General features: G+C 18.5%; 4 protein-coding genes and 1 pseudogene across 5 annotated transcripts; 3 read left to right on the forward strand and 2 right to left on the reverse strand.

The window, feature by feature from the left end:
• Positions 1-103: 103 nt before the first annotated feature.
• Positions 104-835, forward strand: PADL01_0007300 (annotated as a pseudogene). Its single transcript has one exon. A coding segment is annotated over exon 1 (732 nt).
• Positions 836-3492: 2657 nt separating this feature from the next.
• PADL01_0007400 (Plasmodium exported protein (PHISTa), unknown function) lies at positions 3493-4486 on the forward strand (the record flags this gene model as incomplete). The annotated part of the gene is made up of 2 exons (XM_028680664.1): positions 3493-3630; positions 3749-4486. The coding sequence occupies 2 exons, from the start codon at positions 3493-3495 to the stop codon at positions 4484-4486; spliced, it is 876 nt and encodes a 291-aa protein (XP_028541442.1).
• Positions 4487-6638: 2152 nt separating this feature from the next.
• On the forward strand, positions 6639-11747 carry PADL01_0007500 (cytoadherence linked asexual protein 3.2, putative; the record flags this gene model as incomplete). Its single annotated transcript, XM_028680665.1, has 9 exons — positions 6639-7479; positions 7563-8132; positions 8220-8273; positions 8361-8423; positions 8619-8729; positions 8822-9007; positions 9075-9233; positions 9337-10103; positions 10263-11747. 9 exons carry the CDS (start codon positions 6639-6641, stop codon positions 11745-11747), a joined length of 4236 nt encoding a protein of 1411 aa, XP_028541443.1.
• A 1140-nt stretch (positions 11748-12887) lies between these two features.
• Positions 12888-13564, reverse strand: PADL01_0007600 (Plasmodium exported protein, unknown function; the record flags this gene model as incomplete). The annotated part of the gene is made up of 2 exons (XM_028680666.1): positions 12888-13316; positions 13490-13564. 2 exons carry the CDS (start codon positions 13562-13564, stop codon positions 12888-12890), a joined length of 504 nt encoding a protein of 167 aa, XP_028541444.1.
• Positions 13565-15434: 1870 nt separating this feature from the next.
• On the reverse strand, positions 15435-17123 carry PADL01_0007700 (erythrocyte membrane protein 1, PfEMP1, putative; the record flags this gene model as incomplete). The annotated part of the gene is made up of 2 exons (XM_028680667.1): positions 15435-16505; positions 17109-17123. The coding sequence occupies 2 exons, from the start codon at positions 17121-17123 to the stop codon at positions 15435-15437; spliced, it is 1086 nt and encodes a 361-aa protein (XP_028541445.1).
• Positions 17124-20685: the final 3562 nt, after the last annotated feature.

The following is a 20685-nucleotide window of genomic DNA, read 5'->3' on the forward strand; positions in this document are numbered from 1 at the left end:
ATTATTAATTATTATTTTTTTTATATAAATTAATTTACTTTAAAATATATGTTATATATATATATATATACATATATATGTTTTATTATTTTTTTTTATGTAGACATCCTTAGAAAAAAAGGGCTTACAAATTGTTAATATTAGCAATGTATATGAACGAAATTTAAGTGAAGCACAAAAAAATAGCAACGGTTCACAAAAGAAAAGAAATTTAAATATTAAAAATGAAGATATAAATAAAACAAAATCTAATAGAAATATTAAAAGTAATGAAGAAAAAGTAGAGGAAAATATAGATTGTACTAACAGTGATATGGAGAATAATAATGTGGAAAATAAAAGTAATAGTTCTATGAATAATATAAATTATAATGATTTAACAAAGAATTTAACAGAAAAGGAATTATATGATGTACTAAATTCATTAAAAGAATGCCCTTCAAATGAAGATCTTAGAAATATATGGAGTCACACACGTGGTATTGCAAAAGAAGGTTTGGATGGTATATTAAAAGAGTTAAAGGCATCAATACAGAAGTATTTAGATAATGATTTTCTTAATAAGACTGGTCAAGGTAAAGATTTTTATGTATGTGACTTTTTTTGGAAAGAACATATTTCTAGTATTTGTGCAGCAGTAGCAACTGAAGAGTTAAAATACACTAAACATTTTTATACGCTAATTAATAATAATCATACACTTGATGATATATTAAAATTTATTTATTCATTCTTAGAACATTTCAAAACTTTTAAAAGACAGTTACATGAACAACACCAAAAGGAACTTTTAGTTGATATTGAACGAGAACGTCATTTAAGGGGAATAAAATAAAATTCGACGATAAAAATATATCTTTTATTTATATTATATATATATAACATTAATAAGTAACGTTTTTTTAAATCTATTGAATTATATTAAAATAAGTTTTTATTATATATATATATATATATATATATATATATATATATATTTATTTATTTATATTATATCATTTATATATCTTATTATAAAATGATTTTTTTTTTTTAAACGTTATTTATTATAATAAATATTAATATATAAAAAAGTAAAATAAATTTTATAAATAGTGTGTCATACCAACAAAAAAAAAAAAATAAATAAAATAATTTATTTTTATTAAATTAATTACTTTTTATATTACCATATATATATATATATACGAAAAAATAATACTTTATATATATGTGTGTATAGGAATACTACATAAACAAAAAAATTATATACAAAATTAGGTATATATATATATATATTTTGAAATGATAAATCAAATAATAAAAACATAATATAAATATAAATTGTTTATAAGACATATGGATAAAGTAAGAAAGTACACAAATATGTAAACACATATAAATATAGAACAATTATATATAATATGATATATTATATAGAAGTGAACAAAAGTTAAATACAAAATAAATAATTTAAAGAATGAAAGGTAAAACAAAAAATATATATCTCATATGATTTTAATAGAAATATATAATGTGTTTAGGGTTTTTTTTTAATTATATTTGTTCAATAAAATATTTCTATGAATTATATATTTTTCAATTGTAATATATATTTTTTTGAAATCATCACATACTATCTTTATTATGTTTTTTTTGTTTGTGTAATTATTAGATATTATTTTATATGATGTCGCTGTTTTTACCTAAATAACATAGGTTAATTAAATGTATAATATAATAAAAATATAGATATGTCTATATAATAATTCTTAACTCTTATTATATTTATATTAATGTTTCATATATTAAATGAACTTTAATACATTTATGAATATATATATTATAATACGTTAACGTTTTATTTATTTCTTCTACATGACCAGATTATGGTAATGTATGTAAAAGAATATGTAATATATTTTATGAATAATGATAAGAATTTACAGAAAATATATGATTTATATATAATAAATAAACCTATGTTTTGTATATAATATTTTATTATAAAATAATTAAATTTATTCATTTCCTTTATTATACTTTACTTTTCTTATTAAATATTTATAATTTAATAATAATTATTTTTAAATACACATTCTGGATTAGTAAATATATCAGAATAAATAAAAAAATATCTTTATAAATTTATTTTCATAAAATTTATTATTTCTATTATTATAAGGTATTTTAAAAAAATATTATTCATTTGTCTATATATTTATATTAAAAATTAATTTGTACTTATTTATAATATTCTTTTGTATAAATATGTATTCGTACTTATTGTTTTCAGATAATATTAAATGTATTTATAAATAATTTTCTCAATTGTAATATATATATTTTATTTAATTAAATATATATATTAATTATGTTGCCTTTTTTACTTTATCTATTGTTGTCTATTTTTGTTTTTTTATATTATATATATATATATATATTTGTTTTTGTTAGATTGAAAAAAAAGAATTTTTAATTTGTTATAAATATAAATTTTATATTACATTATATATAATATATATGGAATAAAACAGAAATATTTAAAATGTATTTTTTATTATATATTTAATTATAATATACAATTTTTTTCAATTATGTTAAATAATTTTATACTTATTCGTAATTTATTATTTTTTGTAATATTTCTTTTAAAAAAGGTTTTAAAAAATTATTTTTTGATATTTAAATTACATATATATTCAAACTTATTTTTAGAACAAAAAATGCTTTTAACAAAACATAAAATTAGTCTTTACTAATATATATATATATATATTATATTTATTTAAAAATATATAAACTGTATTATTGTATATTAAAACGAAACATATGTAGATGTAAAAATAAATAAAATATATATATATAAAAAAAAAATAATAATAATAATAAACGAAAATGATATATTTAATATAACATTAACACTTTAATAAATGTTATAAAAACGATCATAATAAAATTGTACATTGATACTTTAGTAGATTTCCCAGATTCAAAAATGTTAATATATAATGTTTGATTGAAATATATATGAGTATTTTAAAAATATTAAATATATGTATATTTATAATAAAGCATATTAGAAAATATGCATGCAAATATATTATTTTGTATTTCTATCATATTTTATGTCAAATTAAAATCAATGTTTTAATATCGAATAATTTTATGAATTTTTTATAATAAATAAAATATAATTATTTAAATTTTATTATTATTATAAAACTTTGATTAATGGAATTATTTAAAATTTATATTTTTATTTAAATATATATAAAGAAAATATTATGTTTTTTTATTAAATTAATTATTTTATTTGTTTTATTTGTTTCCTATATTTAATTAAATTATAAAAAAATTATAAATATTAATATATATATATAATATAACATACATTATTTTTTTTTTTTTTTTTATTTATATTTTTTTTTAATATATGAATGGATATATATTATTATTTGTTATAATTTCATTCTTTAAATAATAATAAAAAAAAAAAGTTACGTTCTTAATATGGCGAGAAAAAGAGGTTTTTCTGTTTTTCCCTTTTATCGTTTTCATGAAAACCAAAAAAGAAAATTACATTATATCTGTTTTAAATTAGTTTGCTTAACTTTATATATAATTGGATTTTACTATGCTTTTCTGAATGTAAGTTTATGATATAAATTTTGTCTATCATTATTTATTTGTTCTATAAATTTCAATTACTATAAAATACCTATTATATTATATGTACATATATAATTTTTTTTTTTTTTTTATATAGAATTCTTTAGAAAATAAATGTTTAGAAATAGCTAAAAATTGTAATGTATATAAACGCAATTTAGGTGAAGCACAAACAAAAAATAAGGGACCAAAATGGAAAAGATATTTAAAATATAAAAAAGAAGATGTAAGCAAAACAAAATACAATACAAATAATATTAAAAGTAATGAACAAAGTGTAGAGGAAAATAAAGATTGTACTAAGAATGAAATCAAGAAAAATAATGTGGAAAATAAAAGTAATAGGTCTATAAATAATATAAATTATAATGATATTTCAAAGACATTGACAGAAAAGGAATTTTTTGATGTATTAAATTCATTAGAAGAATGTCCACCCAAAGAAGATCTTAGAAATATATGGACTCATGCAGTTGGTATTTCAAAAGAAGATGTTGATGATATACAGAAAGAGTTAAAGGTGTTAATACAAAAATACTTAGATAACGATATTAATGTGGGTAATATTAATTGGGCTCTTGATTCCTATTTATATAATGATATATGGGATCAAAATATTTCCAGATTTTATAAAACATTAGCAACAGAAGAGATTTTATACACTAATAATTTTTTTAGTCTAATTAATGGTAAACATACAGTTGATGATATATTGAAATTTATTTATTCGTTTTTAGAACATTTTAAAACATTAAAAAAGGAATTACACCAAAAACACCAAAAGGAACTTCTCGAAAGTATTGCGAAAAACGTACATTCATTGAAAAAAAAATAATTATAAAACTTAAAAGAAATATATTTTTAATTATAGTATGCATAAAATATTAATGAAAAATGTTTTTTAAATGAATTAAAGTGTATTATAATAATCAATATATATATATATGTATATTCTATATCACTCTTCATGTCTATGTTCGAATAACATTTATTAAATATATATATTTTATATAAATATAATAGAATTATATATATATGCTTTCTTATATATATATATATATATATATATATATATATATTTCATTTTAGTATAGTATGATATTTATATAAAATGTATATATATTATTAAATAAATAAATTTTCATATATAGTGACACGACATAATAAAAATTAGATGACGTCTTTACAAATCATTATATATAAATATAATAATTGATCATTTATATAAAATTATATAATGTTAAAACATTTATTATAAATTAGATAACAAACATTGTCTAATCGAGTTTTGAATATATATATGTGATTCTTTTTTTCAACAAAAAAATTAATATTAAGAAAAAAAAAATTATTCATATTTAAACTAAATATGCTAAAGAAATATTATTGAAAAAATTATATAAGAAAAATAAGAAAATAAAAAATAACAAATGTTTAAAATCTAAAACCATCTAATAATTATATTATATTTACATATAATTATGAAACAGTAATGAAATTATATAAAATATAAAACGTGAAGAAATATATATTTATATATGTAATGTTTGTATTTATATAAAATCATTTAATAATAATGTATGAAAATATATGTCATATATCGAAAAAAAACTATTATCATACTACTTCGAATTATTATGATATGTCTTTATATATTTTACTAAAAAAATAAAAAATATATCAAAAATGTATTATAAAACAAAATATATAATAATAATATATGTAGGTATATTATATTATTTTACGTTTTATGTAATACATTTTAAAAAATATACGAAATGTATAAATAATATATATATATTCTATTATTTATAAATAGGTGCAATTATTATTAGGTATTTAATGAAAATAAAAAATATAATTTTAAATTGTAAAATATGAATTTTTTTTTTTAATACAATACTATTATGGTTTTAATATGGTTAATATATATTGTAAAATAGGTAAAATATATATTTTTTTCAATTTATTATTATTATTATTATTATTATTTTAATATATACAATTCATACATATACATATTTTGAAAATTATAAAAAACAAAAAAAGAAAAAAATAAAAAAGAGAGAAAAAAAACGTTTCAAAAATATATTTAATATAAAGAACCAAAATAAAAATCCATATTTTATTTATTCGTATTAATTATTAATTTTTATTTATTATTTTTAATCGTTTTTTAAATTAATAAAAATGATTTTTCTAAAATGGTATCGTCTTATTATATACAATATAGTTTAAATTTCTAATTTTTTTTATTTGGTTTGTTTTTTTATTTGTCGTTGCACCGATATCAAAAAGGAACGAGAAGTTATATAAAATTTTATATTTGAATTTTCTCGACTACGTTTATGATATTTATTTTAGGTCATATATTTCATGTTATTTTATAACATATATTTTTTTTTTTTTAATTATATTACGTATTCATTTATATTAATTGAATTATTTATTTTTTTTTGTATTAATTAAATTAAATATATATATGTAATAATTAAATAATTTATTTATTTATTTATTTGTATTTAAGAATTTATTTATTTATTTGAATTAATTAAAAAATTGGGAAATATGCATAATTATGCATTGTAATAAACGTAAAAGAAAAAAAATATGGGAAAATTGACTTATATTTCATATTTATTATATATTTCCGTCATTATATTTAGAATTCGTTTCTTTCAAAATATGTGAAATTATAAAAATGGTCATAATTGGTTTTATTCAAATATGTGAAAATTAAAAAATTTGTTTGGCAGTAAAAAAATATTATTCCATTATATATATGTATAATAATTCATATACAGACATATATATAATATTTTTGTGTACTCTTTTTTGAATACGGTTTTTATTTTATTTTTATTTGTATTCTGGGTTATATATTTCTGTACTTTTTTTTTAAAGATTAATCGTAATAATATTTGAGTACGCATTAATATGTAACTTTAAACCATAAAATATATATATGTATCAATTAATTGTAAAAAATGGTCTCATTTCATAAAATATTTTTTTGCTTCCTCATATTCATTTTATATTTAAATGAAAAGGCAATATGTTCCATAAATGATAACGAAAACATAAACGAAAATGAAACTGTAACTAGTAGTCATAATGTACAATATAATGATAATATCGATCAGTTAAAATCGATGATTGGAAATGATGAACTACATAAAAATTTAACAATATTAGAAAAATTAATTTTAGAATCTTTAGAAAAGGATAAATTAAAATATCCTCTCCTTAAACAAGAAACTGAACAATTGTTAGATATATCGAAATTTAAAAAAATAAATATTACCGATACCAATGATGAAACGTACATCGTACCTACACTCCAATCGACGTTTAATGATCTGGTACAATACGAACATCTTATGAAAAAACAATTAATAGAAATGTATAATTCTGATATTTCAGATATAATTAAAAAAAAAATATTTATTGTGCGAACCTTGAAAACAATAAAATTAATGCTTATACCATTAAATTCTTATAAACAAAACAATGATTTAAAAACTGCACTCGATGAATTAAATAATGTATTTACAGTCAATGGAGATCCACAGAGAAAAACTAGTCCTGTAGGGGATCACGCAACATTTTTTAATAATTTGTTAACACATGTAAGAGAAATGAAAGAAAATGAAGAGATACTAAAAAAACCTGAAATACCTATACTGGATGATACCAAAATAGATGTAATGGACAGGAACGATTTTTTTTTTACGACCAATTCCAATATAAATTTTATGGAAGCTTTAGATGATATAACTAATCAATATGGATTAGGGTTAATTAACCATTTGGGTCCTCATCTAATAGGTAAATATATAAATATAAATATATTATATATATACACATATATATACATGAATCCACATATATGTATATATTCTTTTTTACAGCATTGGGACATTTTATTGTATTAAAATTAGCACTTAAAAGTTATAATAGTTATTTCCAAGCAAAAAGTATAAAATTTTTTAGTTGGCAAAAAATATTAGAATTCTCCATGTCTGATCGATTTAAGGTTCTTGACATGATGTGTGACCACGAATCCGTTTACTATTCCGAAAAAAAAAGAAGAAAAACGTACTTGAAAATCGATCGATCGCACACATCTATGGAATGTAATATTTTGGAATATCTAATACATTATTTTAATAAATATCAGCTAGAAATAATTAAAACTACACAAGATACTGATTTTGATTTACATGGTATGATGGAACATAAATATATAAAAGATTATTTCTTTTCATTTATGTGTAATGATCCTAAAGAATGTATTATATATCATACGAACCAATTTAAAAAAGAAGCAAACGAAGAAAATACTTTTCCTGAAGAACCCAATCGTGAAATCAGTGCATATAATATATATTTAAATTATTATTATTTCATGAAACGTTACAGTTCCTATGGAACAAAAAAAACATTATATGTACATTTATTAAATTTAACAGGACTTCTAAGTAATAAAAAATCAATATATATATACATGTATATGTATATATATGTGTGTACATATTTATATGTATATATGTTTTTTTTTTTTTTAGATTATGATACAAGATCGTATGTCACATCACTTTATTTACCAGGATATTACAACGGTAAAAATATATATATATGAAATATATATGTATATATGTGTATGTATAATATATATGTCATCATATATTTTATTATTTTTTTTTTAGCTGTCGAAATGTCATTTACTGAAGAGAAAGAGTTTTCCACCCTTTTTGAAAACTTATTAAAATGTAAATAAATAAATATATATATATATATATATATGTTTAATATATTTGATAAATATATTTTTTTGTTGATATGTAATTATGTTTTAGTTTTTTTTTTTTTTTTGGAAATAATATATATTATTTATATTTTACATATTTATAATATACATATATATACATATATATATACATATATATACATATATATATTGATAGGTATTGAGAAATGTCATTTACATCAACCAAACACATTATCAAAAGATAGTAATTTCCTCAACGATGTATCCAAATGCGATGTGTGTAAAGGAGCCTTCTTATATTCTAACAGTAATATAAAAAGATACATGTGTGGATATATACACATAAACACATATACATACATACACATATACATATATATTTATATATTTTTTTGTTAGTAAAATTTGATGATGTTCCTTCGATGGTACAGAAATTTCATGTATATTTAACTAAAGGGCTGAAAATACAAAAAGTCTCATCACTAATTAGAACGCTAGATATGTATCAAGAGTACAGTAATTTCTTATCTCATGATATTAATTGGTACACGTTTCTATTTTTATTTCGACTCACCAGTTTCAAAGGTAATAAAAAAAATATATATGTACATATGAATAAACACATATATATATATATATATATAATTTATAGATATTCCGTACAAAAATGTGGCTGAAGCAATGTATTTAAATATAAAAGACGAAGATTCGTTCAACCGAACGGTCGTGACGAATTATTGGTTCCCTTCTCCTATAAAAAAATATTATACTTTATATGTGAGGAAACGTATTCCAAACAATTTAGTAGATGGTAACAAACAAATATATTTATTATATATATATATATATATATATTTGTAATCACTATATATATATACCCACTTATATATACATATATATATATTTTTTCTTAGAATTGGAGAAATTAATGAAAGTTGGAACGTTAGAAAAAATGAAAAAAGCTCTCACATTTTTGGTCCATGTCAACTCGTTTTTACAACTAGATTTTTTCCATCAATTGAATGAACCACCTCTAGGATTACCGAGATCCTACCCTTTATCGTTAATTCTCGAACATAAATTTAAAGATTGGATGATTAGTTCGCCCGCAGGGTTTTATTTTTCCAATTATCACAATCCATATATAAGAAAAGATTTACACGATAAAGTCTTGTCTCAGAAATTTGAACCTCCAAAAATGAACCAGTGGAACAAAGTTTTGAAATCGTTGATCGAGTGCGCCTACGATATGTATTTTGATCAAAGACATGTGAAAAATTTATATAAATATCATAATATTTATAATATCAATAATAAATTAATGTTAATGCGCGACTCCATGGATTTGTACAAAACCCATTTTGACGACGTGTTATTTTTTGCAGATATTTTCAATATGAGAAAATATATGACTGCTACCCCAACATATAAAAAAGTAAAGGATAGAGTCTATCATACATTGCATAGCATTATGGGAAATTCGGTCAATTTTTATAAATATGGTATTATTTATGGATTTAAAGTAAATAAAGAAATATTGAAAGAAGTGGTGGATGAATTATATTCCATATATAATTTCAACACAGATATATTTTCAGATACTTCTTTCTTACAAACAGTTTATTTATTATTTAGACGAATTGAAGAAACGTACAGGATACAACGAAGAGATGATAAGATGGTATAATACATATGTATATATGAGTTTGTATGTATATGTATAAATGTGTTTCTATATTTATATAATAATATTAATATATATTTTTATATAATTGATTATAAATACATAAAAAATATACATAACCACACATATATATACACATATATTTCTTTTTTATAGAGCGTGAATAATGTTTTTTTCATGAATGTGGCAAATAATTATTCGAAATTAAACAAAGAAGAACGTGAAATCGAAATCCATAATTCTATGGCATCCCGATATTATGCAAAAACGATGTTTGCAGCATTTCAAATGTTGTTTTCCACAATGTTAAGCAACAATGTGGATCATCTGGACAAAGCATACGGATTAAGTGAAAATATCCAGGTAGCAACAAGTACCTCCGCTTTTCTCACATTTGCATATGTATATAACGGAAGTATTATGGACAGTATGACGAACAGTTTGTTGCCACCATATGCGAAAAAACCTATCACGCAATTAAAATATGGAAAAACGTTCGTTTTCTCCAACTATTTCATGCTTGCATCCAAAATGTACGAGATGTTAAATTATAAAAATTTAAGTCTTTTATGTGAATACCAGGCCGTAGCAAGCGCCAATTTCTATTCGTCAAAAAAAGTAGGTCAATTTATTGGAAGAAAATTTTTACCCATAACAACATATTATCTATTTTTCAGAATTAGTTTGTCAAGTCTATGGGCACATGGTAAAGATTGTACAATGCAGAGTACAAAACCAAGTCATAGTCATACTAGTAATGCAAGTGAATGTAATACAATACCGGCTTCGCCCCAAAGTTTTTTTTACGGTTGGCTTCCTGATTCAGGTACATATTTATTTTTTTATTTTTTTTCGAATTTATACCTGGATGCGGGCAAATCGTTTCCTGGAGGGTTTGGTCCTGCAATAAAAGAACAAACACAACATGTGAAAGAACACACATACGAACGCAAACCGTCCGTTCATAGTTTTAATAGAAATTTTTTTATGGAACTGACGAACGGGTTCATGTACGCTTTTTGTTTTTTCGCTGTGTTTCCTTTATATGCATATTATGAAAATATTCATTTTTATATTACGAGCAATTTCCGTTTCTTGGATCGATATTATACTGTATTCAATAAATATTTAATAAATTTTGTAAGAACAAAACTTAAAGAATATACAAGTGATATTTTAATAAAATATGAACGAGAAGCATATTTAAGTATGAAAAAATATGGGTATCTAGGTGAAGTTATTGCTTCAAGATTGTCGCCCAAAGATAAAATCATGAATTATTTGCACGAAACGAACGAGGAGACCATGAATAATTTAAGAAGATACGATATGGAACATGCGTTCAAGAACAAAATGGCTACGTACGTGGACGATTTTGCTTTTTTTGACGATTGTGGAAAAAACGAACAGTTTTTGAACGACAGATGCGATTACTGCCCTGTCGTTGAAGAGGTGGAAGAAACACAATTACAACCACAATTACTCCCACATACTGATGACACAACAAAAGTAACAAAGTCACCCACTAGTACGTATATTGATGTTGAAAAAATAGAAGAAACAGGTTCTGCAGATAGTGACGATGATGAAAAAGAATTTGATGAACCCGATGATGAATTAATGGTTGCGCGATTTCACTAGGAATATATATATATGTTGTTTGTTTTTCTTTCATTTTATTTTTTATTTTTTTTGTTTTAATATTTATTTGATTTGATTTTTCTTTTTGTTTTTTTCGTTTTAATATTTATTTGATTTGATTTTTGTTATTGTTTTTTTTGTGTTTGTTTTAATATTTGTTTTTATTTTTGGTTTGTGTTTATATATTATTTTTAGTTTTTAAAAAAATTATTATAGATTTATTTTTTTTGTAATATTATTTGTTAGTTAAAATATTTTTTATTTTTATATTTTATGATTTTTATATATTATTTTCTCTTTATATATATGTTATTTAATTTATTCATAAAAAAAATATATTTGCATACATATTTTAATTAATATTTAGGTTTTTTTTTTTGTTTTCACATGTACTATCATTATAAGAATTATGTTTAGTTTTAGAAATATTATAAATTTTTTTCTTTTATAATTGGTAATTATGTATTATATAAAACGTTCGGTGTTTTTTCATAATATTTATAATGTAATGTTACAAGTTTAATATATAATAATAATATTTTATTATAAGAACAATTCATATAATATAATTATTAAAAAATATAACTACAAATAAACTTTTCGTATATGTAATAGTACAATTAATATATGAACAATTGTAAAATATGTTAATTACCATTAATATAAAATATATAATAAATACATGAAATAAATAAAAACGAAACAAAAATAAAATTTAAAAAAGAAATGTTTGTGTTACGAAAAACAGAAAGTACAAGTATGTAACGCTTATTCTATATATTTTAAAATATATATTAATACTTATATTACCATTCATTATGTAAAATATGTATGTATAATGTGGTATGATTTATGAAACATAAAAAAAAAACAAAAAAGAAAGATAATATAATATATTGTACATAAACATTTTTATTAATTTTATCTGAAGTATATATATTTACAGTATTATATTAAGAAAAATACAAAACTATATTATTTTTATATAAATATATAATATATTATATATAATTTGTTAAAATATAACCTCAGACATCATTGTAGTATGCAAATAATATATTTTTCTTTTAATTAGTGTTATCTGAAAAAAGAAACAAATTAAATAAACAAAATATAATTGTTAATTTTTTTTTTTTTTTTTTATGTATAAAATATTCCATCAGGTTTTCTTGATGTTCTTGAGAAAATTGAGCTTCTTAAAAGATCAGCATGAGTGAATAGTTTTTCCTCTGCTCGTTGTAGACAATTTAATTTATCTTTATTATTTTTTAAATATTGTCTTCTTTCTTCTTTCTTTTTATTATTTCGTGCATAATAATTATGGGCATTTGAAGGTTTAGTTTTTTTTTTCTTTTTTTTTTTTAATTTTGCAAAACAACCTTTGCATTCCTCTTCATTTGCTTCTTCTTTATTTGTTTCTTCTTTAATTTTATCTAACATTAGCTCTAATGTATTTACTGCTTCCTTTTCTAATGTATCATTTTCCAATTGATTTAATATTCTACCATATGTATGATTTGATGATGAATTTAATTTTTCATTACTATTAATAGATTTGTTATTTTGACCCTGAGAAAAAAAAAAAAAAATATAAGAAAATTATAATTAATTTATTTCGTATATATTAAATATATCAATTTTATTTATGTTTTTTTAAAATTAATATATATATATATATTTATGTGACAAAATGTTTTTTTTTTTTTTTTTTTTTTTTTTTTTTTTTAGAAAAGAATGGTTACATTATGAGGATTATAATTGGATATAAAAAAAAATAATAAAACGGATATATTAATAAATAATTTTAATGTATTCATTTTAGTATACGTAATTATATAATGTGTTAATCAATTAATGATTATATTATATATATGATAATGTACTATTTGTACTATTACTATATGCTTTTTTTTTTTTTTTTTTATTATTTATTAAAAATATAAAATTTTTTATAACAATATATATAGTATTATAAACATATATTAATTATTTCAATAATTATTTAATTTAAAAAGAATTAGTAATTTTAAAAAAAAATAAATAAAAAAAAAAAAAATAAAAAAAATTATAAAAATAATAAAAATTATAGAAATTAAATAGTTTTACATTTTTGTGTAAATATTAATATATTAAGAATTTATATATTTTTCAGTTAGCATATTCTATTTAAATAGATATATTTTTACTATATAATATATATATATATAATAAAAGTAATATTTATAATAGTAAAATTGGAAAATTTACAATAGTTAGATACTTATTATCCATATTATTCTCTGATCATATAAATATTACATATAATGTGTTTTTATATTAATCCAAAACACAATTAATAATTAAATAATATAAAATAAGAGTTGTAATATAATAGAACTAATTTTTTTTTATTTTTATTAATTTTATTAGATATAAAAAAATAATTAATATTTATCAAAACTATTATATCTATATATATATATATATATGTATCTATATTTTATTTACAATTGAACTTCTTTCTATATTAACATCATTCTGATTTAATTTTTATTTATTACCTTAAATGTAATTAGTGTAATATAAAATGTAAATTTTTATAAATTTATATTTTATAATAATAATAATTATTTAAAACAAAATAAGTAATAAATACATATTTAAATATTCCTATTATATTATTTAAGTAGTTCTACTACTACTAATTTATGTATTAATTTATTTTTATTTTAAAGAAATTTTAAAAATATATATATATATATATATATTTTTTTTTATATATATATAATACAACATTATATATATATAATATATTCATAGAATTTCAAAAAATATATAATAATAAATAAATTAATAAGTATTATTATAAAATATTTTTTGGGTGTAAAAAAAAATTATATCATAAATCTATTTATACATATAATATAAATAGTTAAACGTGGTTAAATAATATAACACTAATGTAACTTATATTATTATTATTTAGGAAATATCGTTATTTATATGTAATGATATATATAATTATCATTTACCATATGACCTATTTTATATTAGATCATTAAATAAGGAATAATTCGTAAATGTATATAATTATTAGTGTTTTCATTCTATTTTAATTTTTTGTGTAAACAATGAATACATAAAAAATATATATTTTTTTTACTTAAATAGAATAGATATGTGTAGTTGACTTAAGACATATTGAAAATAAAAATAAATTTGCTATTTATATATTTTCTTATTATATATGTTAATACTATTTTAATCCATAAGTATAAAAAAAATATGTTTTAGATCTTTTCAATAATATTAATTATTTTTTTTTTTTAAATTTAATTTAATATATTTGTTATTAATTTATATAAGTTATCAAAAATTTTTTTTACGAAATTCTTTTTAAAATTATAAACACAAAGAATATTTCGTACCTCAATGGGTTTTTTATAATTGATTATATAACTAAAATAAAACAAAATATATTAAATTATATATTATATATATCTGAAAAAAAAAACTTAAATTTATTATAGACATATATAATTCATATATTTCATCTTTATGAATATTTTTTGTGCATATCATATATATATGTAATGAACCACACAATATAATTAAAATGTTTATTAATAAAAAACAAAAACCTACCTATTTGTTCAAAAACCCACAAAAAATATATATATATATATATCAAATTTTCATCATAAATTTTCATAATAAATTTTCATCACTACTATTTTCGAACGAATCCATATCATCCAAATAAGTATATGTATTAGTATCACTCATATCCATATTAGATGTATCATGGGTCATATCACTACTTATTTCTATAGAAAGGTTGGTATTTAACAAGTTGTGTGTATGGTCCGTAGTATTGTCGTTATCACGTTGGATATTCCACTGGTTCAACGTATCACTATTATTCCATTGGTTGTACATATCTTTATTTCTCTCTAACCATTTATCATATAAATCCAATTGGTTCAATATAGGATCACCACTTATTGGTTTTGCAACACGATTTGTCGTTGTTGTATTTTTCGGATAATTTGTTCCATATAATTCATTTTCTTTTCTTTTCAATAATTCATCATATATATCAATATGTTTATCATTATTTAACGAATCATTAATTAGATCTATACCACTATATAGATTTGGTGACACATATTTTGGACTATCCACGTTATTCGTTCTGATATTTTCCGGAATATTCCAATCAATATTATAAGTTATATCACTATTACTATATAATTTTCTATCTTGAATGGATGTAATAAAAGGTTTTTCTTCCATACTACTATCAACAATATTAGGTTGTGTATTTGTAGTATTTCCATTTAGATTTTCAAGAGATATATCCATATTATCAGATTGTAACATATTAATAATAAAATCCTGTTTTAATTGATTCCATTCTTCATCTGTAAGTTTATTATTATTATCATTTTGGTACATAGATGTATCATCATATGTTGTTTTGCTACTTGGTTTTAGTACTACTTCGATCAAAGTTTTATATTTAGGTGATTTATACCCATATATATCATTGATATCCATCTCTTCATACTCACTTTCAGAAGATGATGTTATATCAGAAGAAGATATATCACGTACATAATCATCTGTTTCTTCTCCTTCCACATATATGTACGTTTTTCCTTTATATTTACCATATGGTACATATCTATTGGACGACTCATTTGTAGGTATACTATAATCGTTTTGGGGAATATCAATAACTCGAAAAAGTTTCGTAGGTCCAAGTTGGGGTTTTTTCTACAAAAAAAATATATGTATATGTAGGTTTAAATATATATGTATGTATGTGTGGGTATAGGTATATAGGTATTGGGATATATATTTATGTATGTAAATAAATATAGGTAATTGTTTTTTTTTTTTTCTCATTTTTTATTTTAACTTAATTTTTTTTAAAATTTTTTTTTTGTATCTTTTTCTGATTAATTTTCTCATTTTAATTTTAACTCCATTTTTTTCTCATGATTTTTATTTAAATGAATTGTTTTCTCCTTTTGTATTTAAAGTAAATTTTTTTATATATTTTTTATTTAAATGAAGTGTTTTTATATTTTTTTTTTTCATAAAATTTCTCATTTTGTATTTTAATTATATTTTAATTACAATTTATTTTATTTTATTTTATTTTTTTTTAAATTTATATTTTTATTTATATTTTGAATTTCTGAAATATTTTCATCTATATATTCCATTTTTTAAAAAATGTGTTTTTATATTTTTATTTTTCTAACAATATTATTTCTATATATTCCATTTTTTAACACATTTGTTACAATATATTTGTTTTTTCTATTTAACCAAATTTTTTTAACTATATATTCCTTTTTTTTTTATTCCAACACAATTTATTTCCATATATTCTTTTTTTAACAAAATTGTTTCCATATATATATTAATTTTTTTAACACATTTGTTTTATCTATATATTCCTTTTTTCTTTATTTCAACAAATTTATTATCATATATACTTTTCATTTCAACAAAATTGTTTTTCCTATATATTCCTTTTTTTTTAATTTATTTCTCATAAAAATTCTGTTTTTTTATTTTAACTGAATTCTGTTTTTATTTTTATTTAAAAAAATTATCAATTTCATTTTTATATTGAAATGTGTAAAATGTTTTTTTCTCTCTATCTTTTTTTTTTTTTTTGCTATATATTCCTTTTTTATTTTAATAAATATATTTATATATAGTTATTATTTCAATAAATATTTTTATCTATATATTTCCTTTTTTTTATTGTAACAAATTTATTCCCATATATACTTATTATTTCAACAAATGTGTAACTATATATTTCTTTTTTTAACATAATTTTTTTTAACTATATATTCCTTTTATTCTAACAAATTTGTTTCTATATATTCCATTTTTTTCTTTCAACAAATGTGTAACTATATATTCCATTTTTAAACAAATTTTTTTAACTATATATTCCATTTTTTAACACATTTTTTTATCTATATAATTTGTTTTTAACAAATGTGTTCCTATATATTCTTTTTTATTCTAACAAATATATATATCTATATACTTTATATTTTAACAAACATATTCCCATATATTCTTTTTTTTTCTATTTGAACTAATTTTTTTAACTATATATTTCTTTGTTCTTAACAAATCTATTTGTATATATTCCATATTTTAACATAATTTTTTTAACTATATATTTCTTTTTTTTATTTCAACTAAATTATTTCTATATATACTTATTATTTGAACACATCTTTTTCCCTAAATATTTCTTTTTATTATTTCATCAAATATATATCAATATATATTCCATTTTTTTTTTTTTTTTAATTTATTTCTGATACAAAATTTTTTCTCACTTTTTTTTTCTTAAAGAATTTATTTTTTTTCTAATAAAATTTGTCATTATAATTTTGAAATGTGTTAAAATATTTTTTTTCTCTCACTTTCACTTTTTGTTTTTTTATATTTTAACAAATGTGTTCCCATATATTTATTTTTTCAACACGATATGTTACTATATTCTTTTTTCTTTCAACAAATGTGTTCCTATATATACTTATCATTTCAGCAAAAATTTTTTCTGTATATTCCTTTTTTTTATTTCAACTAAATTATTCCTATGTAATTTTTTATTTCAACAATATTATTTTTATATATTCCTTTTTTTTTTTTTTTAACAAATGTGTTATCCTATATATTTACTTTTTTGCATTTCACCAAAATTTGTTCCCATATATTCTTTTTTATTTTAACAAATATTTTTTTCTATATAATTTCTTTTTTTTATTTCAACAAATTTGTTTTCCTATATATCCTTTTTTATTTGAACAAATGTGTAACTATATATTCCATTTTTTAACATATTTATTCCCATATATTTCTTTTTCAACAAATTTATTTCTATATATTTCTTTTTTCTATTTCAACTAAATTATTTCAATATACTTTTTTATTATTTCAACTAAATTGTTCCAGTATATATTTTTCTTTTTAAACAAATGTGTTCCTATATATTCATTTTATTTTAACATAATTTTTATATCTCTATATTTCTTATTTATATTTCAATAAATTTTTTTATCTATATGTTTCTCTTTTATTTGAACAAATATATAACTATATACTTTATATTTTAACAAATATATTTCCACATACTTTTTTATTTCAACATATTTATTTCTATATATTCCTTTTATTTCAACTAAATTGTTCCCATATATTTTTTTTTATTTCAACATATTTATTCTCATATATATCTTTTTCAATAAATGTGTTTCTATATGGTTCTTTTTCTAACAATATTATTTCTATTATATATTCTTTTTTCTATTTGAATAAATTTATTTCCATATATTCTTTATTTATTATAACATATTTTTTTTATCTATATATTCCTTTTATTTTAAATAATTTGTTACCTTATATTCTTTTTTTTTTATCAAATTTGTTTTTTTGTATATTTCTTTTTTATTTTAGCAAATGTGTAACTATATATTCCATTTTTTAATAATGTTATTCCCATATATTCTTTTTTTTATTTCATCAAATTTGTTACTATGTATATGTTTTTTCTATTTCACCAAATTATGTTCCCATATATTCCATTTTTTAAAAAATTTGTTTCCATATATTTATTTTTTTTTAATTTCAACAAATTTGTTTATCTATATATACTTTATATTTAAACAAAATTATTTCTATATATTCAATTTTTTAACAAATATATTTTTATATATTCCATTTTTTAACAAATGTGTTTGTATATATTCTTTTTTTCTTAACAAATGTTTTTAACTATATATTCCTTTTTTTTATTTCAACAAATGTGTAACTATATATTCCAATTGTTAATAAAGTTGTTCCCATATATTCATTTTTTATATTTTAACAAATGTGTTTCCATATATTGCTTTTTTATTTAACCAATTTTTCTTAACTATATATTCCTTTTATTTTAACATAATTTTTTTTCCTATATATTCTTTTTTATTTCAACAAATGTATTCCTATATATTTCTTTTTTTTAACATAATTTCTTATCAATATAATTTTTTTTTAACACAATTGTTATTATATATTTTTGTTTTTTTTTATTTTAACAAATGTTTTACTATATATTCCTTTTATTTTAACATAATATTTTTATGTACATATTTCTTTTTTCAACAAATGTGTAACTATATATTCTTTTGTATTTGAACAATTTTTTTTATCTATATATTTCTTTTTTTTTATTTCAAGAAATATATATCAATATATATTCCTTTTTTTTTTTTTTTAATTTATTTCTGATACAAAATATTTTCTCATTATTTTTTAACTTAATGAATTTTTTTTAATAAAATTTTGTTATTTATTTTGAAATGTGTAAAAATATATTTTTTTTTTTCTCTCTCTCTCTTTTTGTTTTTTTCTTTTTCAACTAAATTGTTCCCATATATTTCTTCTTTTTTATTTAACCAAATTTTTTTTCCCATATATTTTTTTTTATTTTAACAAATTTGTCACTATGTATATCTGTTTTTAACAAATTTATTTCTATATAATTTCTTGTTAACATATTGGTTCCCATATATACTTTATATTTCAACAAATTTTTTTTCCAATATATTACTTTTTTTTCTTTCAATTAAATTATTTCCATATATTCTTCTTTATTTTAACAAATATATATTTATATATTTTATATTTTAACAAATATATTTCTATATTCCATTTTTATTTCAACAAATGTGTTCCCATATATTATTTTTTATTTTAACACAATTTTTTTAACTATATATTCCTTTTATTTTAACCAATTTGTTCCCATATATTCTTTTTTATTTCAACAAATTTTTTTATCTATATATACTTATTATTCCAACAAAATTGTTCCCATATATTTATTTTTTTAACAAATATATATCAATATATTCCTTTTATTTTAACACAA

Source organism: Plasmodium sp. gorilla clade G2 (assembly GCF_900097015.1).
Source record: "Plasmodium sp. gorilla clade G2 genome assembly, contig: PADLG01_00_9, whole genome shotgun sequence".
Lineage (NCBI taxonomy): Eukaryota > Apicomplexa > Aconoidasida > Haemosporida > Plasmodiidae > Plasmodium > Plasmodium adleri (nom. inval.).